The following is a 21,961-nucleotide window of genomic DNA, read 5'->3' as shown; positions in this document are numbered from 1 at the left end:
ATATAACAGTGTAAAAATACGTAAATTATAGAACAGTGTAAAAAAAATATTTTTGACTTGTGATGTTTGCTCCATTAAAAACATGAGCAATTGCATAAAAATGCATAAGAAAAACAAGAAAAACATTAAAAAGCCAGAAGAGGCGACTAGACAGCGAGTACGAGGATCCTGGAATCAACGCCGATCTAGTGGTGTCAGTACTGAACTGTCTACATTGGAGGGGATTACTGAGACCCTCACTCCAGCAACTCCGATTTAGTCTCCTCAGCAGTGAAGCGTCTACATCGGTGTGGCTAAAGTGAGGGCCTCAAAAAACAACTCCGATCTAGACGCAACCTTGCCTGGAGCAGTATTCAAATACATGGGCGGCGTCAGCAGTGACAGAATGTGGTGCCGCCCATGACTGAATATGAGAATCACACCCCTATGACTGAATGAGCAGGCAGGACAAAGTATATATAAAGTTATAAAATAATTATACTACCACAAATTTTAATGAAAAAAGCTTGTTAGTGAAGCACATTGCATCACTAACAAAGCAATGGGGGCAGTGTACATAGCAACTAGGACGTGACAGGTTCCCTTTAAGGGGTGTAGTTTCCAAAATGGGGTAACTTGTGGGGTTTCCACGGTTTATGTATATTGGGGGCTCACCAAAAGCGACAAGGCGTTTGCTCTCGATTTCAGACATTTTTGCATTCAAAAAGTCAAACGGTGCTCCTTCCATTCCCAACCCTGCCATGTACCCCACATATGAGATATCGGAGTACTCAGGAGAAATTGCACAACAAATTTTGGGGTCCATTTTCTCCTTTTACCCTTGTGAAAATAAAAAAATTGGGGCTAAAAGTACATTTTTGTGGAAAAAATTTGATTTTTTTATTGTCACGGCTCTACATTATAAACTTCTGTGAAGCACCTGGGGGTTCAAGGTGCTCGCCACACGTAACACACATATCACACACAATGTACCAATTATGTCCTTAATGACCAAGCCAAATTTTACAATTCTGACCAGTGTCACTTTATGTGGTAATAACTCTGGAACAACAGATCCCACTGACTCTGAGATTGTTTTTTTCGTGACATATTGTGCCTCATAATAGTGGTAAAATTTCTTCGATATCACTTGCGTTTATTTTTGAAAATATCTTTCAAACTTTTAATTCATATGCCTATAAACCAGAGAGTTATGTCACACAAAATAGTTAAAGAAGTTGTCCACTACTTTTTAAGAGACCCCCAATGTATTAACCCAGTGATTATAAGACGTTTTGTAAATACCTTGCTGTGTCCTTCTTGCTTGGGAGCGGCGCTATCGCTGGACGCTCACAGGCTTCATGTGACCCCCCACTGATGTCACATCAAGTGAGGCGTGACATCAGTGACGCGGTCCCCAAGGTGGATGCTGGGCTGTGGGCGCGCTTTCCCAATGAATGAGGAGAGGTGCGTGGTGGATGCCCAGTGTGACGTGCGGGGTAACCCCGCCCACAGCCCATCACTCACCGTGGATCGCAGAAGTGAGTAACCCCCAGCTGCAGCCGGCACTTGACGTGACATCAGCGGATGTCAAAGTCGGCTGCAGGTGGGGGGGGGTCACGTGATGCCTGTGAGCGGCTAGTGATAGCGCTGCTCACAGGCAAGAAGGACACAGCAAGGTATTTCCAAAACATCTTAAAATCACTGGATTAATACATTGGGGGTCTCTTAAAAAGTAGTGGACAACTCCTTTAATAAATAATATTTCCTACATGTCTACTTTACATCTGCATCATTTTTAAAACTTTTTTTTTTGTTAGGAAGTTATAAAGGATAAAAGTTGACCAGCGATTTTTAATTTCTCCAACAAAATTTACAAAATAATTTTTTAGGCACCACATCACATTTGAATTGACTTTGAGGGGCCTGTATGACAGAAAATACCCAAAAGTGACACCATTCTTAAAACTGCACCCCTCAAAGTCACATTCAAGAAGTGTATTAACCCTTCTGGTGCTTCTGGAAAAAATTAACATTTTACTTTTTGTCACTAAAATTTTATTTTTATTATTTTTTTTATTTTTACAAGGGTAACAGGAAAAATAAACCCCCAAATTTGTTGTGCAATTTCTTTTGATTACGCAGATATCCCATATGTGGGGTAAAACTAGAACCAAGAATGAATGCCATGTCACGTTTGGAGAACCCCTGATGCGCCTAAACAGTGGAAACCCCCCACAAGTGACACCATTTTGAAAACTAGACTCCTCAAGGATTTTATCAAGGGGTGAAAATTTTGAACCCAGAGGTACGACACAGAATTTGATAACATTAGGTCATCATATTGAATAACTTGTCATTAGTCTTGAGGGCAAGTGCTCACTACTTGAGTTTGCATCGGGTATTCGGGTATGCACCAAGCATCACAGGTGCTCAAGTGACATGCTCGATTCCCCAACCCGCATGTTTCATGGTTGTTAGACACCCAAAAAAACCATGCGGGGATGGCCCGTGCATGGCAGGCAATCCCCGCGTGGTTTTTTTAGCTGTATAACAGCTGCGAAACATATGGGGCGGAGACTCGAACATTTCACCCGGGCACCCGCGATACTTGGTGCATACTCGAGCACCCGATGCAAACTGAAATAGAGAGCACTTGTGCTCAACACTAGTCGCCATTTCGTCATTATTTTTTATCTTTACTTTTTAAAAAATCCCAACCCCAACACAACCCTAACACAACCCTAACCACAACCCTAACACTAACACAACCCTAACCGTAACATAACACTAACCCAATCCTAACCCTACCCCTAAATCCAGGGCTGGCTCCAGGTTTTTGTGGGCCCCGGGCGAAAGAGTCTCAGTGGGCCCCTTTGACACATACCACGATTCATGATGCACAGATACCACAGAGAAATATATATATAGTACAAGGCCAAAGATTTCACTTCTTACATTACATGAGCGATATCTATTGTAAATTCTACAATAGCTCAGAAACCAGCGAATCGCTCCATACAGAATACTGGCCCCCATAAAATGCTCCATACAGGATACTGGCCCCCATATAACGTTCCATACAGGATACTGACCCCCTTATAACGCTCCATACAGAATACTGGCCCCCATAAAATGCTCCATACAGGATACTAGCTCCCATATAACGCTCCATACAGAATACTGGCCCCCATAAAACGCTCCATGAAGGCTGTTCCCCCCTTATAATGCCCCATGCAGGATGTCACCCCCCTTATAATGCCCCATGCAGGATGTCACCTCTCCCCCCCATATAATGCCCCATGGAGGATGTCACCTCTCCCCCCCTATATAATGCCCCTTGCAGGATGTCACTTCCCCCCCCCTTTCAATGCCCCATGCATAAGGTCAGACCACCCCCTCTTATAATGCCCCATGCAGGATGTCACACACACCCCCTCCTTATAATGCCCCATGCAGGATGTCACACCCCCCCCTTTTAATGCCCTCCCTTATAATGCCCCAGGCGGGATGTCACTCCCCCCCCTCCCTTGTAATGTGCCATGAGGGATGTCACTCCCCCCCCCTCCCTTATAATGCCCCATGCAGGATGTCAGCCCCCCCATATAATGCCCCCTGCCCCCATTCATTAAAAAAAAAAAAATACTCACCTCAGGTCTCACCTGCCTGCTTCTGCTACGGACTCCAGCGTCGCCGGCGTCTTCCCGCTCTGCGCTGTAACTGCTCAGGAGAGAGCGTGGTGGAAAGACGTCACAGTCAGAGGACATGGAAGATGCTACGGAGACACAGGGAGAGGTGAGTATTGTGCCGGCTGCCGGGCCCTGAGCAAGCGGGGGGAGCGGGCGCTGACACTGCTCTCCTCCGCTCACGGGTCCCATAGCGCGGCGTGGTAACTGACGGTGAGTGGGCCCCTCCGCCTGCTCAGGGCCCCGGCACTTGCCCAGGTGCTGACGCCGGCCCTGCCTAAATCTAATCCTAGAGTTTATTTTTTAAGCTGTGACGTATAAGTGATTATACGACTTTATTCTTTGGGTCGGTGCGATTACAGCGATACCAGATTCAGATCGGGTTTTTATGTTTGGCAGCTGTCACACACTAAAAGACGTTTTTTTTGCAAAGACTATTTTTTGCAATCATTTTTACATATTTCGGTCAACGGTCATGTAAGGACTTGTTGTTTGCGGGACAAGTTGACGTTTTTATTGGTACCATTTTCGGACACGTGACATTTTTTGGTCGCTTTCTATTCCGAATTGTGGAAGACAGAATAAACAAAAACCAACAATTCAGGAATTTTTTTTTTTTTTAAATGTCGTAAAATTGATAAGGCAGCATTATTCTTTGGGTCAGTACGTTTACAATGGTACCATATTTATATATTTTTTATGGTTTGGCGCTTTTACACAATAAAAACTATTTTATAGAAAAAATCATTTTTTTGCATAGTTTTATTCTGATAGCTAAAACTTTTTTATTTTTTGGCTGATGGAGTTGTATGGTGGCTTGTTTTTTGGGGGACAAGATGACGTTTTCAGCAGTACTATTTTTATTTACATTCGTCTTTTTGATCACGTTTTATTCCATTTTTTGTTTGGCGATATGATGATAAAGCATCGTTTTTTGCTTCGTTTTTATTTTTTTTTTTTACCAGTGACTTTTTCACATATCCCCTTCCCCTGCCCAAAGCCAGGGGTTTTGGCACCTTCATTTGCTAAACAGGGAAATCTGGACAGGGCATCTGCGTTTCCATGTAGTTTCCCAGGCCTGTGCTCTACATGAAAATTAAAATCTTGGGAGTGCTAGGAACCACCTAGTTACCCAGGCATTGGTCTTCTTCCTTTCCCTCATCCATCTCAGGGGTGCATGGTCTGAAACTAGCCTGAATTTTAGGCCTAACAGATAGTATCTTAGGGTCTCAATGGCCCATTTGATGGCCAGGCATTCCTTCTCTACAATGGCATAGTTCTTTTTACAGGAGGAGAGTTTCCTACTCAGGAATATGACTGGATGTTCATCCCCATCTATTTCCTGGGAAAACATGGCTCCCAAACTGACCTCGGAGAAGACAGTCTGAACGACAAACTCCTTATTGAAGTCAGGTGCTACTAAGACAGGCTGCTTACATAGGAGCCATCTCCGCTTAAGGGGACCACTTGGCCATTGATGTCTTCATGCCCTTAAGAAGATCAGTCATGGGGGCGGCTATCATGGTGAAATTTGGGATAAATCACCGATAATATCCCACAATTCCCAGAAACGCACAAACGTGCTTCTTGGAGTTCAGTTGCGGGCAGTTTTGGATAGCCTCCACCTTCTTTACTTGCGGCTTTATTTCGTCCCTTCCGACAACGTAGCCCAAGTATTTCGCTTCTTCCCGATGGCGCACTTCTTTGGGTTTATCGTAAACCCTGCTTTCCTTAGCGCATCCAGTACCGTCTGGACCTTCTCTAATTAACTTCCCCAATCCAGGCTGAAGATTACGATGTCATCCAGGTAAGCTGCAGCGTACTTCTTATGAGAGACTAGGATGAGGTCCATGGCCCTCTAGAAGGTAGCTGGGGCTCCCTGCAGACCAAACGGCATCCTGGTGTACTGAAAGCACCCGTAATGAGTAGAGAAGGCCGTTTTCTCCTTGGCACTTGGGGACGAGAGAATCTGCCAGTACCCTTTCGTTAGGTCCAGGGTGGTGATACATCTGGCTGTCCCTAGCCTCTCAATAAGCTCATCGACGCGGGGCATTGGATATGCGTCGAACTTTGACACCTTATTCAGATTCCTGTAGTCATTATAGAACCGCTATTCTCTGTCTGGCTTCAGCACCAGGACAATGGGGCTGGATCAACCGCTCTTTGACTCCTCGATGACGCCCAGGCTCAACATTATCCTCACCTGTTTGGAGATTACCTCGCGGCGGGCTTCAGGAGTCCGTTATGGCCTTTGATTCACCCTCACATGTGGCTCTGTCAGGATTTCATGTTCGACCACCTGCATACAACCTGGCAGCTCTGAAAACAGTGAAACAGCTCTCGGCACTGTTGCTTCTGGGACGGTGACAGTGTCTCCGCCACTGTGACATCCTCGACTCGGGCTTCAGGATGGGCCCCCAGACACGTAGCTTCCACCAGCTCCCTGTCTCGCCAAGGTTTGAGCAGGTTAACGTGATATACCTGATACGGCTTCCTTCTTCCTGGTTGGTGGACCTTATTGACATCATTCGACTTTACCCCCCACCTCATATGTCTCTTGCCATTTGGCCAGGAATTTACTCTCCACCGTTGGGATCAACACCAACACCCGGTCTTCAGGGCTGAACTGTCTCAGTCTCGCCGATCGATTGTAGACCCTTGCCTGGGCCTCTTGTGATTGTAAGAGGCTTTCCCTTACAATTGGCATCACCCTCGTGATCCGGCCTTGCATTTGGACCACATGCTCGATGACGCTCCAGTGAGGTGTTGCATCGGCTTCCCAGGTCTCTTTCGCAATGTCCAAAAGTCCCTGAGGATGCCGTCCGTGAAGGAACTCGAAGGGTGAGAACCCCGTAGAGGTCTGTGGGACTTCTCTAATGGAGAATAGCAGGTAGGAGAGTAGGCAATCCCAGTCTTGGCCTCCTTCTCCACGACCTTTTTAAGCATGGACTTTAGGGTCTTATTGAACCTCATCTCCACAACTCGCTCATCACCTTCGACATGAACGGAGTTCCCTGGTCTGTCAGGATCTCCTTTGGCAAGCCCGTCTGAGAGAAGATATGGACCAGTTCTCGCACAATACTCCGGGCAGAGGAGTTTCCCAGTGGTACTGCCTTGGGGTACTGTGTCGCATAGTCCAGCACCACTAGGATGTATTGGTGTCCCCTGGCAGACTTAACTAAGGGCCCTACAAGGTCCATAGCAATTTGGTCAAATCAGACCTCTATAATGGGTAAGGGGACCAGGGAACTACGGAAGTGGGACACGGGAGCAGTTAACTGACACGTCGGACAGGACGGACAATAGCTGACAACCTCCCGGTGACATCCAGGCCAGCAAAATCTTTGAAGGACCGCTCCTGGGTTTTGTCTATGCCCAGATGCCCCCCCAAGACATGAGAATGGGCTAGGTCTAGTACCCTACGCCTATAAGGACCAGGTACCACCAGCTGTTCTAACATTTCCCCTCTCTGTTTAGTGACCCGATATAGCAAATCCTCATTCACTGAAAAATAAGGAAACCTGGTGTCAGCTGCCGGCTCTTGGACAACTCCATTTATCACAGTCACATTGTTCCATGCCCCTTTTAGCGTAAGGTCCTCCATTTGAGCAGCCCCAAAATTTCCCCCAGAAACTCCCAACTCAGAAATCTCAGCCTCTTGGGTCCCTGTCTCGTCCTCGTCTCCAGCAAGGACACACAGGGGGAACTCAACCGCCTCTGGCTGTAATGGGGATTCTTCGTGGACGAACCAGCTCTGGTCTGAGCAAGCGGGCAATGCCGCCTTTCCCCACAAGTCCCAGAACAGCCGGAAGTCCCGCCCGATTATAACCGGGTGTAACAAGTCTCTGACTACTCCGACCTCAAGGGCCTCAGTACCACGGCTCGTTTTTATAGACTCTTGGGCGACGGGGTAGTTCTTGGCGTCTCCGTGGATACAGCGGACGCCCATGTGTTTCCCAGGGACCAACTGGTGGGGAAGTGTGGCCCTTACCAGACTCACCAAACTCCAAAAGTCCCGACACCAGTACCCCATTTACGGTCACGGGACATGACTGTGGTCCCTCACCAGGCTGATAGTCCACACTGCAGGTGGTATAAGCATAGTATGAGCAGCGTCTTCCTACGCTGCAGTCCATCTGCTCATAGGACACCTGGCAGCCAGAACCGCGACACCTCCAGCAGATCATGCCTTTCCCAGTGGCCTTTGGCAGCCACTCAGCAACCCCTTGGGACCTTGGCCTCCCCCCAGTCGTGGCTCTACTCCCCTCTTTTGGGACTCTGGCTCCCCCTGAGTACCTCAGTATGGAGATGCAGTATCACCTCGTTTCATTAGGGACATCTCGACCACCTGGTATCTTTCTATGAGGTCGACCAGGTCCTCCGCATTCCGGGGGTCTCCCTGGGCAACCCAGGTCTGCACCGGCCTAGGCAGGGAGTGAATAATCCTATCCATCATGACCTGTTCTACCATCTGGGCTGGGATGGAGGACTCTGGTTGCAACCACTTTTGTACAAGATGGAGGAGATCGAACATTTGGGAGCGAGGGGGTTTATCACTGCAATATGCCCAGTGGTAGACCCTTTGGGCTCTCAATGACAGTCACTCCAGCACATCCCAGTATCTCAGTTTTAAGTTTAATATACTCCTGAGCATCCTGCAAGGCCAGGTCGTAATAAGCCTTTTGGGGCTTACCAGTCAGATAGGGGGCCAGCACCTCCGACCACTGCTCCAGCTAGAGCTTCTCCCGCTCTGAAACCCGTTCAAACACAGTCAAAAATGCCTCCACATCATCGCCTGGGATCATTTTTTGCATGGCTCGCCTTACCGCTTTCGGGACACTCGAGTAATCACCTGGAGTTGGGGGAGGGGCTGTCGGCCTTCCACGAACCGCCTCTGCGAGCAATTCCATCTACTGCTGCTGCTGTCAGAGCTGGTCCTGTTGGTGCTGCTGCTGTTGGTGGATCTGCTGGACTAGTAGCTTGCTTGGCTCCTGCTGTGCTAGCAAAATGTAACATCCCTGGCGGCGTGCTGGCATGGTTTACCACCTCCCACCATGCAAGACCGCCATCTTACCTATCAGTCCAGGCTGCACACTTTGCTCCAGTACCTTCTGTGTGCATGTCTCTTGTCTGATTGCTTAGGGCAGTGGCGTGGTTACTGCCTGATTCTTGTAGTTGCTGTGTGCACACTTCTAATGCGTCCCCAGCCTATTGTTGTGAGTCACTGGATACTTAGACCCCCTCCACCCAGTGGGAGGTGCCTGAGCAACTCTTTCTTTCAGTGTGTTCTGTGCAACTGAGTTGCCAGGTCCTGTTCTGTATCTTGTCTGTTTCCGCCACCCTGGGGGCCGAGTACCCAGGCCTGTTACCTGTATCTGTGACTTCTAGTCTGTTCCGCCACCCTGGGGGCTGAGTTCCCAGGCTCGTTCCTGTATCTTGTTCCTGGTTCAGTTCCTGTCTGAACAGTGTCCTAGCCTGTTACTTGTTTGTCTCTATGTTCGTATCTTTCCTTTTCCTGCAGTGTCTGAGCCTGCACCTAATTCCAACTCGTTGTCTCTGCACTTCTGTTTGTGAGTTTAGTGTCCACTCGCTGCTTTACTGTAAGTACCTTGTGTGTATCTGCTCTGCTCGTCTACCGCATCTGTAGGTTTTGCTCTGCTCTGCTTGTCTACCGAACCTACGGGTTTTGCTCTCCTCTGCTTGTCTACCGCACCTGCGGGTTTTGCTCTCCTCTGCTTGTCTGACGCACTTGTGGCTCTGTTCCTGTATCCCAGTCTGTACTGGTCCCTATTCTGCCTGCGTTCCTACCTGCCAGTACCCACCTGTCTGTATACCAGCCGTGTCTGCCAGTATCCACCTGTCTGCATACCAGCAGTGCCTGCCAGTACCTACCTGTCTGCATACCAGCCGTGCCTGCCAGTACCCACCTGTCTGCATACCAGCCGTGCCTGCCAGTACCCACCTGTCCGTACGCCAGCCTAACCTGCCTGTTCCTGCATTCCCCGGTGTCGGTCAACAGCTGTGACCTGAGTCTGACCTGGAGTAGCACCTGGTCCCTCTGCTCGGTTGCTCCCTGGTTCACTGAGTCAATTGAGCCGCCGTGCGACCTTGGTCGGTCCGAGTTGATACTTAGTCACGCCCCTCCAAGCACTCCTCGGTTCATGGTCTAGTGGGATCACTAATCACGCTCACGCCAGTCAGTCCGGGCGTGTGCGTAACACAAAAGATGCTTGACCAGGTCCTCCATACTGTCAGTCTTCGTTTCCTGGCTTATGGCCGCCTTTACACAGGGCATGCGGTTTGTCCTCAGCCGTTACAGGTGCCTCCTGGGGATCTTGCCCGCATTCTCCACTACCTGTGGTAGATCGCTCACTCGGCTGCAAATGGAGGTAGATACAGATACACCATCTCTTTAAATCTTTGGTTGGCTTATTATAACAGCATAAAACAAACTTTAGTCCATGAAAATAAACACAGCCCGCTGGACAAAACAGGAAAACAATATCTAAAATGGTAACAGAAAGAACACAGTCCTTGTAGTAGCATGGCTTCGCCTGCTGGGAGTTCAGCAACTTCCCATGGTTCAGGAACAAACACAAGCTCCCTTCTGGAGCTTACTTCCCCAGACATTGAACTCTGAATGCCTCAGCTGGCCGAGTATTTAAACTCCCCCAGACCACACCTTGAGGTGGAGAGATATGGTGAATGGCCTCCCACCCTTCACAATGGCCATTCACAAAAAACACTCCCTTTTACTATATACTTAATCCCTTTCAACAAATAACATGCTGGAGAAAATTTAATGGTTTTAGTTCACTGACACCAACAGCCTCAGGGAAACATATCTCCCCTCCAGCACTTTACCAGTGACTTTGTCACAAAGGGTACAGTATATTTTTATTTTTTGGGGGGTTATTTTTTCATTTTTTTAAAAAATATTTTTACAATTTTTTTTAACTTTCTGACAATTTCTTTCACTTTTACACTTTGTCTCACTATGGGACTTTCATTTTTTTGCAGGCTGATCGCTTGCCAAGCATAGGGATACAGCAGCATCCCTGTGCTATGCAGGCTGTCAGCTCTGCACTGGCACAAGTTAGATAGATTGTGCACTGCGCACGATCTATCTAACTTCCTGATGCATGGTGACCATGACGACATGAGGTCACCACAGCAACAATCGGGACCACCCGCACACAGTGCGGGGTCTCCGATCCAAGGTAAGAGGGGCGCTCTTACCTCTGCCTGCCCCGGAAATGCTGAGATCGACTTCGATCGCAGAATTCCGGGGGTTAATGTGCCGGGATCGGTGCCGGGAGCGGAATCCGCTGACACCCAGCGGTGATCAAGCCTGCACAACTTCTGTGCGGGCGTGATCGCCGAGGCGTAATAGTACGTCATTAAAGTCTAGGGGGCAGGTATGTATTATTACGCCCCACGTCAGAAAGGGGTTAAGTAGGCCTCCTGGTCTGAACCAAGTACCTTATCCTGCTGCTCACCTTTGCAAAGTTTTATCCCTTTAATTAGGTCTTCAGACCTTCTTCGGCCCCTGGATAAAGATCTGTACCGTTTAACTAGGCCTCCTGGCCTGAGCTAAGGACCTCACGCTGCTTTTTGTCTCCACTCTGCTCCCTGCCTGGAATACAGATTTCCACAGCAATTATATCTTTACTTTCCTTCCCATTGTACTAATGTCTCCCTCCTGGCACACAACACCATATCAATTCAAGTCTGCAACCAGATGGACTAAATGTCTGTATTTCTCACTTACTTGTCCCTTTCTAACCCATCACCAGGAAATTGTACTCATGTGTGCCCATGTAACTCAGAATGAGGGCTCCCTCAGAGTATGATGGCCCTCACAGCCCCTCACACAGTATTATGGCTACAACAGCCTGCTACACAAAGTAAGGACCCCCACTCAGTATGGAGGCCCTTGCAGTCCACCACAGTCCACCACTCAGTATAAAGGCACCCACCAGCCCTTCACTTAATATGATGCCACCACAATTCCTGATATTTTAAAAAAACAAGCACACAATGATTAAGGATTCTAATCCAAAATGTGTTTGCCCACGCCTATAATCCCACTGTAGGGGTTGAGACTTTTTGTGTGGATAACAATTGAATTTCAATAAATGGAATATTTTTTATTGATGATCCGCACGCTGGATTCTCTTTCTTCTTCATTGATATATCCTGTGGCACTCAGACTCACAGGCGAAGGCTGAATGGTGGATCAGGGAGCTTTCGACTCTTTGATTCTCTATTCTATTCAATGATTTCACTGTCATGGGAATATGGATATCACTGAAATTGTGATGATGGGGATGGAGTGGGTGACCGCTGCCAAGCCATTCCGAGCTGTCTCAATTAAATAGTGGCCATGTGGGCTGCTGTTATGGATGATAAGCTTCTGCCTATCCAACTATTGTGTGGTAAATATCTCATAGGTCCTGGGTTCATAAATATCTGCACCAAGAATGGGGTAAGTGAATATTTATTAATTAGCGGTGGGGTAGTGGGTGGGGTAGATGATACCAAATTGTGTGTGTAGGGGGCAATACTGTGGGAAAACACCCCTAAAGTAAAATGTTACACCTTTATTAAATATATGCATTAAAAACAGGACTAACAACATATATATACTTAATGGTAGAAAAATTACAAGCTGAATGGCTTGTTCTAAATGTATATAAACAATGATGTTGCTGAATAATTAATATAGTCACTACCTTACCCTATCTTGTACCTAAACAAAGCGGACACTGCCTAGCCTGATACATTAAATAGGACCAGATATGTCTCAAGGTATATGTAAAGGAAAGGGTATGGTACTCATCAGAGAATGTTTCAATAATCCACCTCAACGAGTTTCCCCAACAGCTTCATCAGGAGGCTTGATACAGCGATAATTCATGATGTTCAGCATAGTGTGCCTAATAGCCAGATGTCCATGTATAAATATCCCACTTCATCCAAAACCCCTCCCCAAACTAGGAAACCCATTCCGATTCCTAAAGGTGAATTGTCATAAGACATATAGAATGGAGTCTGTCTACAATAATGTACTGCGCCTACGCTACTTCTCATGAGCTAGAGGTCCGATAATGTCCATCCCCTACTGTGCATCTCCGGAAGTGACGTGCTTTAAACTTAAACACCAGATAAACTGATTTCCACCGCGCCACTCGTACCCGTGACTGCGCATGCCCGTAGATATGTGTTCCATGTCGCAGCACATCTAGGATCATTGTCTGAGACTGCGCATGTCCGGAAGCATACGTTCCACGCCGGAGCGCATACTGAATCTAATCCACCAATATAGAAAAGTCCTGTCTCTGAGATCAGAGTCATGGGAGACTAAAGCAAGTATTGCACATCCTCCCATCATGCAACAGGCATGAAGATCTAATTTATCACTACATAAAATATGGGATGATGGCGCACATTATATTCCTAAATGGTCAAATTTGACCCCTATTGCACAATTAGAGATACACAAGGAACACCACACTTGTTAGCTACTAAATAGTACATATGGGATATAACTGATAAGAAATAATTCTGATAAAGAAGCTCAGATCTCTCAATGAAGTAAAACAATATGTGAACCCCATTCACAGGGAACTGAGTAGCAATGGGGTAGAGTATAAAATCCAAAATGTAATCCAGGATGGGGCTCTATTCACACAAAACAGGCACATGAATTTTGCTCATTGAGTCCCTTAGGGGCTCGTGAATCCAATCTAAAAATCTACTCACTTTCCTTTTTGAGGATACATCTATTGTGATCACCTCCTCTCACATTGGGATTAACCACCTCAATGATGCAAAAGGAGATGTCTCCAGTTTCACCTCAGTGTACACTGTTCATGTGTCTCAATAATGAGGTGTCCCGACCATGGCGTATATCACCCAAATGCTCCCCCACCCTCCTCCTAGACTGCCTCTTGGTCATGGCTACATAATCTAGGGGGCGGGTGCATGTGGCCATATATACACAAATCCTGAGGTTTTACAGTTGGAATAATCCCTCTGGAAAAAGATTTTACCTATAGAGGAACTCGGGAAAGATTTACATGGTCTCATCCAATTACATGTACAACTTTCTCCACATCTAAAGAAACCGCAGACTCTTCTATCTAGCCAAGACCCTTTCGGTGCAGGTTTGTATAGACTCTATGCAATAAACGGTCCCTAATTGACTAACCCTTTCTGAAAGTTATTGTGGGAGTAGATGCCACAGCACTCTCAGGTCCCAGTTGGCCAGGGTTTTCTGAGGATATTAAAGATATGGTCACTCTGATTATCGTAAGTTCCTATTACTCGTGTTATCCCATCTTTTCTTGGTCTCTTGGTTAGGTATGGAGGAGTGTCTGTGTGACACCCCAGGGGTCTGGTTGCCACAGTAATAGAGATATTATGTCTGAGAGCAAGTGGGAGGTTTCTCTGGTCAGGAGCCCTAAGCATGCAACACGGCCCACCCAGACCTGGGAGGGGAGGAATCTGCCCTTATAAACTGGGTCTGGGGCGGGATTAGTGAGTGAAGCTGCAGACAGAGACAGAGCCTGCAGAACAAGCAGAGCAGTCAGAGCCTGGAGTGAAGTTCCAGACACAGGGAAAGGAAGAACTAGGAGCTATGTAGGAGCAGAGGCAGAAGGCCAGGGGCTATGAGCAGAGATATAGCTCGCCCTGGCTGAAGTTACTAAAACCGGACACAGGAGTCCGAGGCTGTGGGGACTGATATATACCCAGCAGCAGAAACCAACCGGCAGGGGATTCCAGGTCCTCTGGCCATAGAAGCCCGGAGGCTCAGTCACAAAGAAGGGACCAGCGCCGCCATCCAGGAGCGGAGGCTAACAGAAGGCCCCAAGTCACCAGCCATACGGGTGAGCACCACACGGTATACTCAGGGACGTGGGCTACTTGTAACCGCTGACAGCAAAGTAGCCAGGAAGATTGCAGATAAACGGGGAGGCCTACAACTCCACCTGGCCAGGGGAACTCCTGCTTGCTCGCAGACTGACCAGGCCCCTTATACTAGCCAGTACTCCCGGGAGGGTCTGCCTTGTACCATCAGTAAAGACCCTGAACTGCACCTCACGTCTCTGTGATTCCTTGCTGCACCAGCACCATTAGCACTGGGACCCTCACACCATCACTCCCATCATCTCTCCCATTAGCTGCCCTGAGGCAATACTTCTCCCGTGGGGAGTTATCCCATACTCGGCTGCGCAAACAACATCAGCCTCAGCGGTCGGCAGCGCAGCGGCGGTCCCCACTGACCGCAATCCACGGGTGGCGTAGTCGGACATTTGCTATACATTAAGACTGCCACTGGTTTGACCACCCTGGGCACGGACCGGGTCACCGCCACACGGAGACTACAACCCCCAGCATTCTACAACAGGCCCGGTTCCGGGTTCCCCTGCACAACACAGGCCCAGGGGGCGCGTCATCTGTCTCTCCCGTTTTTCTGCAAACAATTGTGTGGAATCCAAAATGTACTGTGGGTACCCTTTTTCCTTGAATCTGGTGTTCATGTTTATAAACTGTATATTAATATCTGTGACATTAGAGCAGTTTCTTCTCAACTGTAAAAATTGGCCCTTAGATATTGCTTTTTTTTTTTTTTTTTTTAAGGATGGGGTAGTGACTATCCCACTTCAATAGTTTATTAGTGCTGGTAGGTTTATGGTAGATGAGTGTCCCTAGAGTCACATGCCGTACTTTCTTGATTGGTACATCCAAGAAAGGCAACTGGTTATAATTAAACTCCGATGTAAATCTAAGGCCCACTCTATGGATATTGAGTTCCCTGACAAATTCAAGAAATTGTTCACTCGTCCCTGACCAGATGATAAAAATGTCATTAATATATTTGTACCATACCCCAATATATGGTTGCCACCACTTATGATAATCTATGAATATTATGTTTTCCTCCCACCAGTCCAGGGATAGGTTAGCAGACGAGGGGGCACAGAGGCTCCCCATCGCAGTACCCCTGACCTGATGGAAGTACTTCCTGTCAAAAATAAAGAAGTTTTGAGTAAGCGTGAATTTTAGAAGATCCTCCATGAAGTCATTATGTCTGCTACACTCTATTGATCTCGATTTCAAGAAAGGTCTTACTCCTCTGATACCATCCTCATGCAGAATATTACTGTACAAAGCCTTGATATCTAGTAAGGCCTGCTCCCCTACATGCATGTATACATGCTCGAGGGTCCACATGTAAGGGAGCAGGGAAAGGAAAACCATTTCCAGAGGAATTATTCCAACTGCAAGACCTCAGGCGATACTACGGGAACATTACACATCATACATCCTGCATAAAGGGCATAATGGGGGCATTGCACTGTGTGGGGGCATCATACATACTGCATAAGGGGCATAATGGGGGCATTACACTGTGTGGGGGCATCATACATACTGCATAAGGGGCATAATGGGGGCATTACACTGTGTGGGGGCATCATACATCCTGCATAAGGGGCATAATGGGGGCATTACACTGTGTGGGGGCATCATACATACTGCATAAGGGACATAATGGGGGGCATTACACTGTGTGGGGGCATCATACATACTGCATAAGGGAAAAACCTAAGACAAGTAAAATACCCAAATAACTGGAAGTAAATGGATAAATCGCAAGTGCATAAAAATAAGGATAAATAATAAAGGATATTTAGCTAACATAATTTTGATCAAAATAATGTAAAAGCCATCCTGCCACGTCACGGCAACCCATATGGGACAGTCCTAACTCTAATATTAAAATCTTACCATTTGTCAAGTGATATACATATGGATAAGGGCAGAGAGACTGAACCCTAGTAGAAGCATAGACCTGAGAGGCAGAATGAACCTTTCAGCTCAGACAAAGGGCGGCCACACCCTTATATGCACTGAAGCACACTAAACTACAAAGAAAAAACCTGGGAGTCTGAACTAAAACATAAATTGATGTGCATGCAAAATGTAAATGCATGTTCACATAAGGCCACTAGACAGAGAAAAACCAAAGACAAGAAAAATACCCAAATAACTGGAAGTAAATGGATAAATCGCAAGTGCATAAAAATAATGATAAATAATAAAGGGTATTTAGTTAACATAATTTTGATCAAAATAATGTAAAAGTCATCCCGCCACGTCACGTTTTTTTACATTTTTTTTTATACTGCATAAGAAGCATAATGGGGGCATCATACATCCTGCATAAGGGCGGCATTACACTGTGTGGGGGCATAATGGGGGCATTACACTGTGTGGGGGCATCATACATACTGCATAAGCGGCATAATGGGGGCATTACACTGTGTGGAGGCATCATACATACTGCATAAGGGGCATAATGGGGGCATTACACTGTGTGGGACATCATACATCCTGCATAAGGGGCATAATGGGGGCATTACACTGTGTGGGGGCATCATACATCCTGCATAAGGGGCATAATGGATGCATTACACTGTGTGGGGGCATCATACATACTGCATAAGGGGCATAATGGGGGCATTACACTGTGTGGGGGCATCATACATCCTGCATAAGGGGAATTATGGGGGCATTACACTGTGTGGGGGCATCATACATCCTGCATAGGGGGAAAATGGGAGCATTACACTGTGTGGGGGCATCATACATCCTGCATAAGGGGCATAATGGGGGCATTACACTGTGTGGGGCATCATACATACTGCATAAGGGGCATAATGGAGGCATTACACTGTGTGGGGGCATCATACATCCTGCATAAGGGGCATTACACTGTGTGGGACATCATGCATCCTGCATAAGGGGCATAATGGATGCATTACACTGTGTGGGGGCATCATACATACTGCATAAGGGGCATAATGGGGGCATTACACTGTGTGGGGCATCATACATCCTGCATAAGGGGCATAATGGGGGCATTACACTGTGTGGGGGCATCATACATCTTGCATAAGGGGCATAATGGGGGCATTACACTGTGTGGGGGCATCATACATCCTGTATAAGGGGCATAATGGAGGCATTACACTGTGTGGGGGCATCATACATACTGTATAAGGGGCATAATGGGGGCATTACACTGTGGGGGGCATCATACATACTGCATAAGGGGCATAATGGGGCCATTACACTGTGTGGGGGCATCATACATACTGCATAAGGGGCATAATGGGGGCATTACACTGTGTGGGGGCATCATACATCCTGCATAAGGGGCATAATGGGGGCATTACACTGTGGGGGCAGTAAAGGGGTCCTGTACTATGAGAACAATACGTTTCCTCCCTTCCTGTCTCCATAGTTGGGTCGTATGTATCTATTACAGGAAACAGAACAAAAACCTTATGATTCTTATAAAGGGGCAACACAAGACCCCAAAAGAGTCTCCATGCTGAAGGGGTTAATGCCCCCTGTGCCCAGTAATGGGGTCTCCACATACCTCCACCTGCAGAGCCGCCACCACATATATGGCTGCTCTGTGCGCACAGGAGCTGTGATGAGGTCACAGGAGGGGAGGAGTCAGGGGTCACATGATCAGGGGCCTCAGTGGATGCAGGACTCTGCTGTGCTGGTTGTCATGGTGCTGGATGAGCTGAAGTTTATGTGTGGGGTCAGGAGGGGTTTACAGTGTGGATGTAGCAGAGCCGCGTGTGTACGAGGTGTACGGAGCGGAGCCGCGTGTGTACGAGGTGTACGGAGCAGAGCCGCGTGTGTACGAGGCGTGCGGAGCGGAGCCGCGTGTGTACGAGGTGTACGGAGCAGAGCCGTGTGTGTACGAGGTGTACGGAGCAGAGCCGCGTGTGTACGAGGTGTACGGAGCGGAGCCGTGTGTGTACGAGGTGTACGGAGCGGAGCCGCACGTGTACGAGGTGTACGGAGCAGAGCCGCGTGTGTACGAGGTGTACGGAGCAGAGCCGCGTGTGTACAAGGTGTACGGAGCAGAGCCGCGTGTGTACGAGGTGTACGGAGCCGAGCCGCGTGTGTACGAGGTGTACGGAGCCGAGCCGCGTGTGTACGAGGCGTGCGGAGCGGAGCCGCGTGTGTACGAGGCGTACGGAGCGGAGCCGCGTGTGTACGAGGCGTACGGAGCGGAGCCGCGTGTGTACGAGGTGTACGGAGCGGAGCCGCGTGTGTACGAGGTGTACGGAGCGGAGCCGCGCGTGTACGAGGTGTACGGAGCGGAGCCGCGCGTGTACGAGGTGTACGGAGCGGAGCCGCGCGTGTACGAGGTGTACGGAGCGGAGCTGCGCGTGTACGAGGTTACGGAGCGGAGCCGTGTGTGTATGGAGCGAAGCCGGGCGTGTACGAGGTGTACGGAGCGGAGCCGGGCGTGTACGAGGCGTGCGGAGCGGAGCCGGGCGTGTACGAGGCGTGCGGAGCGGAGCCGCGCGTGTACTAGGCGTGCGGAGCAGAGCCGCGCGTGTACGAGGTGTAGGGAGCGGAGCCGCGTGTGTGCGAGGCGTAGGGAGCGGAGCCGTGTGTGTACGAGGCTTACGGAGCGGAGCCGGGCGTGTACTAGGCGTGCGGAGCAGAGCCGCGCGTGTACGAGGTGTAGGGAGCGGAGCCGCGTGTGTGCGAGGCGTAGGGAGCGGAGCCGTGTGTGTACGAGGCTTACGGAGCGGAGCCGGACGTGTACGGTGTGTACGGAGCGGATGCTGCCCCTCTCCAGGAGCGATCACAGCAGCATGCACGGCATGAGACGTTCTTGTACTACACTGACTGTCCTGACAGAACACAGCTCGTCAGGACATAGCCCCGACCTCCAGCGACAGCCGGACAGTCCCATTGGATCGGGGACGGTTGGGAGGTTTCTGTATATAAGTTGTGTGTGATAATTGTAGAATTATTAATGTCTCAGCATAAAAGGATGTACCTGAGTGTTTGTGCCGGGGTCCACATGCATGGAGGGGGTTGAGGCGGTGCTGGCTGTATTATGCAGACGGCATCTGCCTGTAACAGTAGTAACCAGAAACTACTAGAAACTCTGCACCAAAATGAAACAAATCCTTATTCTGGGACCTTCGCCTTGTACGTAACACCCCCGGATCCGGTACAAGCCGGGCAGATGTTCTCATTCCTGTCATTTTCTGCTTAAGGTTCTGCGGTTTTCTGGCCAACTATAAAAAAGAAAAAGCGGAAAACAATATTTGTTTCTGCTGCATTGACATAAGTACAATCTTTCATTATATATAAATCTATTACACGTCGGGTCAATGCTGTAAAGGACAGTAAAGTGCCAGGGTTGTGGTTGTGGTTTTTGGGTCTCTCTACTTCCCTCCCAAAAATGCAATCAGAAACTTGTAACTACTGATCTCTCCACAAGAAAAAGCCGACAACTCCATCAATGGAATCATTTTATAAAATTAGGTCTTCACAAGATGAAAATGGTCTCACAAACCACATTTTTTTTAAATGTTCATAAAAAAAACCCAAACAAAAATAATAACCTTACTTTGATTTTTCCCCATTTTTCAATACTTTATGTGCTAAATTGAATATTGTCATTCCAAACAACAACTAGTCCCACAAAACACAAGCCCTCCGTCTATGTGAATGAAAAAACAAAGTTATATTTTTGGGGAAAAAGGGGAGGAAAAAAACAAAAAATTGGTCTTGTCAGAATAATGTAATTGCTATATATATTTTTTTTAAATTGATAATTTTAGCCCAAAATTGTGATCTGTTATAATATTATCATTCTTCATGCGAGATTAATCATTAGTCTGTAGATAAATCCAAACATCTGGAAGATGTAGAACAATATATCTCTGATTCTCTTCTACCAGGATAAGCGCCTCCTTTCTGTCCTTTCTGTGATGGAGAAAACGCTTGAAAGATTCTGAAAGTCCGATGAGTTTTTGGAGCTTATTGTAAAGGGCCTTAATGACGACCTGGGAAAGAAACCACCAGAAACAAAGGATCCAACCAGGTAAGTTCTAATGATCCCATCTGATAAAATGATCAGCTTTATTTCCATGGGATTGTTCTGTAGAAGAGATGGGACCTGCAGCATTTTGATCCTGAGCTTCACTATGTATAGATGTAGCAAAGCTTCATGTGACAATTCACACACCGCATTGATAAACTGTCTCAGAAGGTTAGCTCTCATAACAGAATTAACATCACTTATAGTGGAACTAAACTTACAATTTTTTTTCAGAATTGTGAAAATTATGGCACTTTGCAAAGCACTTCATTAGTTTCTTTGACGTCATAGCCATAAAATGATGATATTAAAGTGGCCTCCAGACCCTGCTTTTCCCCAGTGCAGGAGCGTTGCTGGGGTCCTAAGAGATCAGGGACCCCAGCCCCAAAGTACATATTTCCCCATATAACCTCCCTGCCACTTAAAAGAGGATTTATACATATATAATTACAGTATACCACTGTTACTAATCTAAAATACACTATACAAAGACCAATATTCCCAAAATTACTACTATACAAGGCCAAAATGATCCTGCTACACAATGTCCTCTACCATCACCACCACACAGTGAGTCCATATATGAGAGAAAACCCCGCAGGGTAAAAGACCATCAAAGGAGTCCAGGAGTTTAAAATCTATCATATTTATTCAGCAATAGAAAAATAGGATGATGGGGGAAGGGACACAACACATAAGTGATTGTTAGACATGTAAGCGAAAAAAAGCACGGCACGCAAGGAAGAGGCCATTCCAGGTATAATGGCTGTCTATAGTATCATCATGGGTATACTAAAATATCCCAAAATAGACACCGCATATATTCCACTGGGGGCAACAGTCATCATATGCAGGTGCATCTCACTAAATTAGAATATCCTCAAAAAGTTAATTTATTTGAGTTCTTCAAAGTGAAACTCCTTTATTATATAGAGTCATTACAGACAGAGTGATCTATTTCAAGTGTTTATTTCTGTTAATGTTGACGATTATGGCTTACAGCCAATGAAAACACTAAAGGTCATTATCACAGTAAATTAGAATAATTAACAAAAAACACCTGCAACGGCTTCCTAAGTGTTTAAAAATGTCCCATAGTCTGTTTCAGTAGGCTCCACAATCATGGGGAAGACTGCTGACTTGACAAATGCCAAGAAGGCAGTCATTGACACCATCCACAAGGTCCCAGAGTTCCAATTTTCCTTTGGAAATCAAGGTCCCAGAGTCTGGAGGAAGAGTGGAGAGGCCACAATCCAAGCTGCTTGAGGTCTAGTGTGAAGTCTCCACAATCAGTGATGGTTTGGGGAGCCATGTCATCTGCTGGTGGAGGTCCACTGTGTTTTATCAACACCAAAGT

At 47.3% G+C, this 21,961-nt stretch overlaps 1 protein-coding gene across 4 annotated transcripts in view; it reads right to left on the bottom strand.

Moving 5' to 3' along the window:
- The window catches only part of LOC141191547 (uncharacterized), a 41,413-nt gene extending 23,207 nt beyond the window's left edge, over positions 1–18,206 (bottom strand). The window contains exon 1 of one of the 4 annotated variants that reach the window (XM_073661446.1): positions 18,118–18,206. Coding sequence is in view for 3 of the 4 variants with exons in the window: in XM_073661445.1 (XP_073517546.1) it covers positions 18,118–18,143 (26 nt within the window). In the remaining variant the exon portion in view is untranslated. The remainder of the gene's footprint in view (positions 1–18,117) is intronic. The other 3 variants (XM_073661445.1, XM_073661444.1, XM_073661443.1) reach the window with 3 other exon arrangements.
- Positions 18,207–21,961: the final 3,755 nt, after the last annotated feature.

This window comes from Phyllobates terribilis, unplaced genomic scaffold (genome assembly GCF_046119375.1).
Source record: "Phyllobates terribilis strain yellow unplaced genomic scaffold, ASM4611937v1 Scaffold_47__1_contigs__length_9908305, whole genome shotgun sequence".
Classification (NCBI taxonomy): Eukaryota; Metazoa; Chordata; class Amphibia; order Anura; family Dendrobatidae; genus Phyllobates; species Phyllobates terribilis.
The sequence above is the reverse complement of the archived record's forward strand: the minus strand, read 5'-3'. Positions and strand labels throughout refer to the sequence as shown.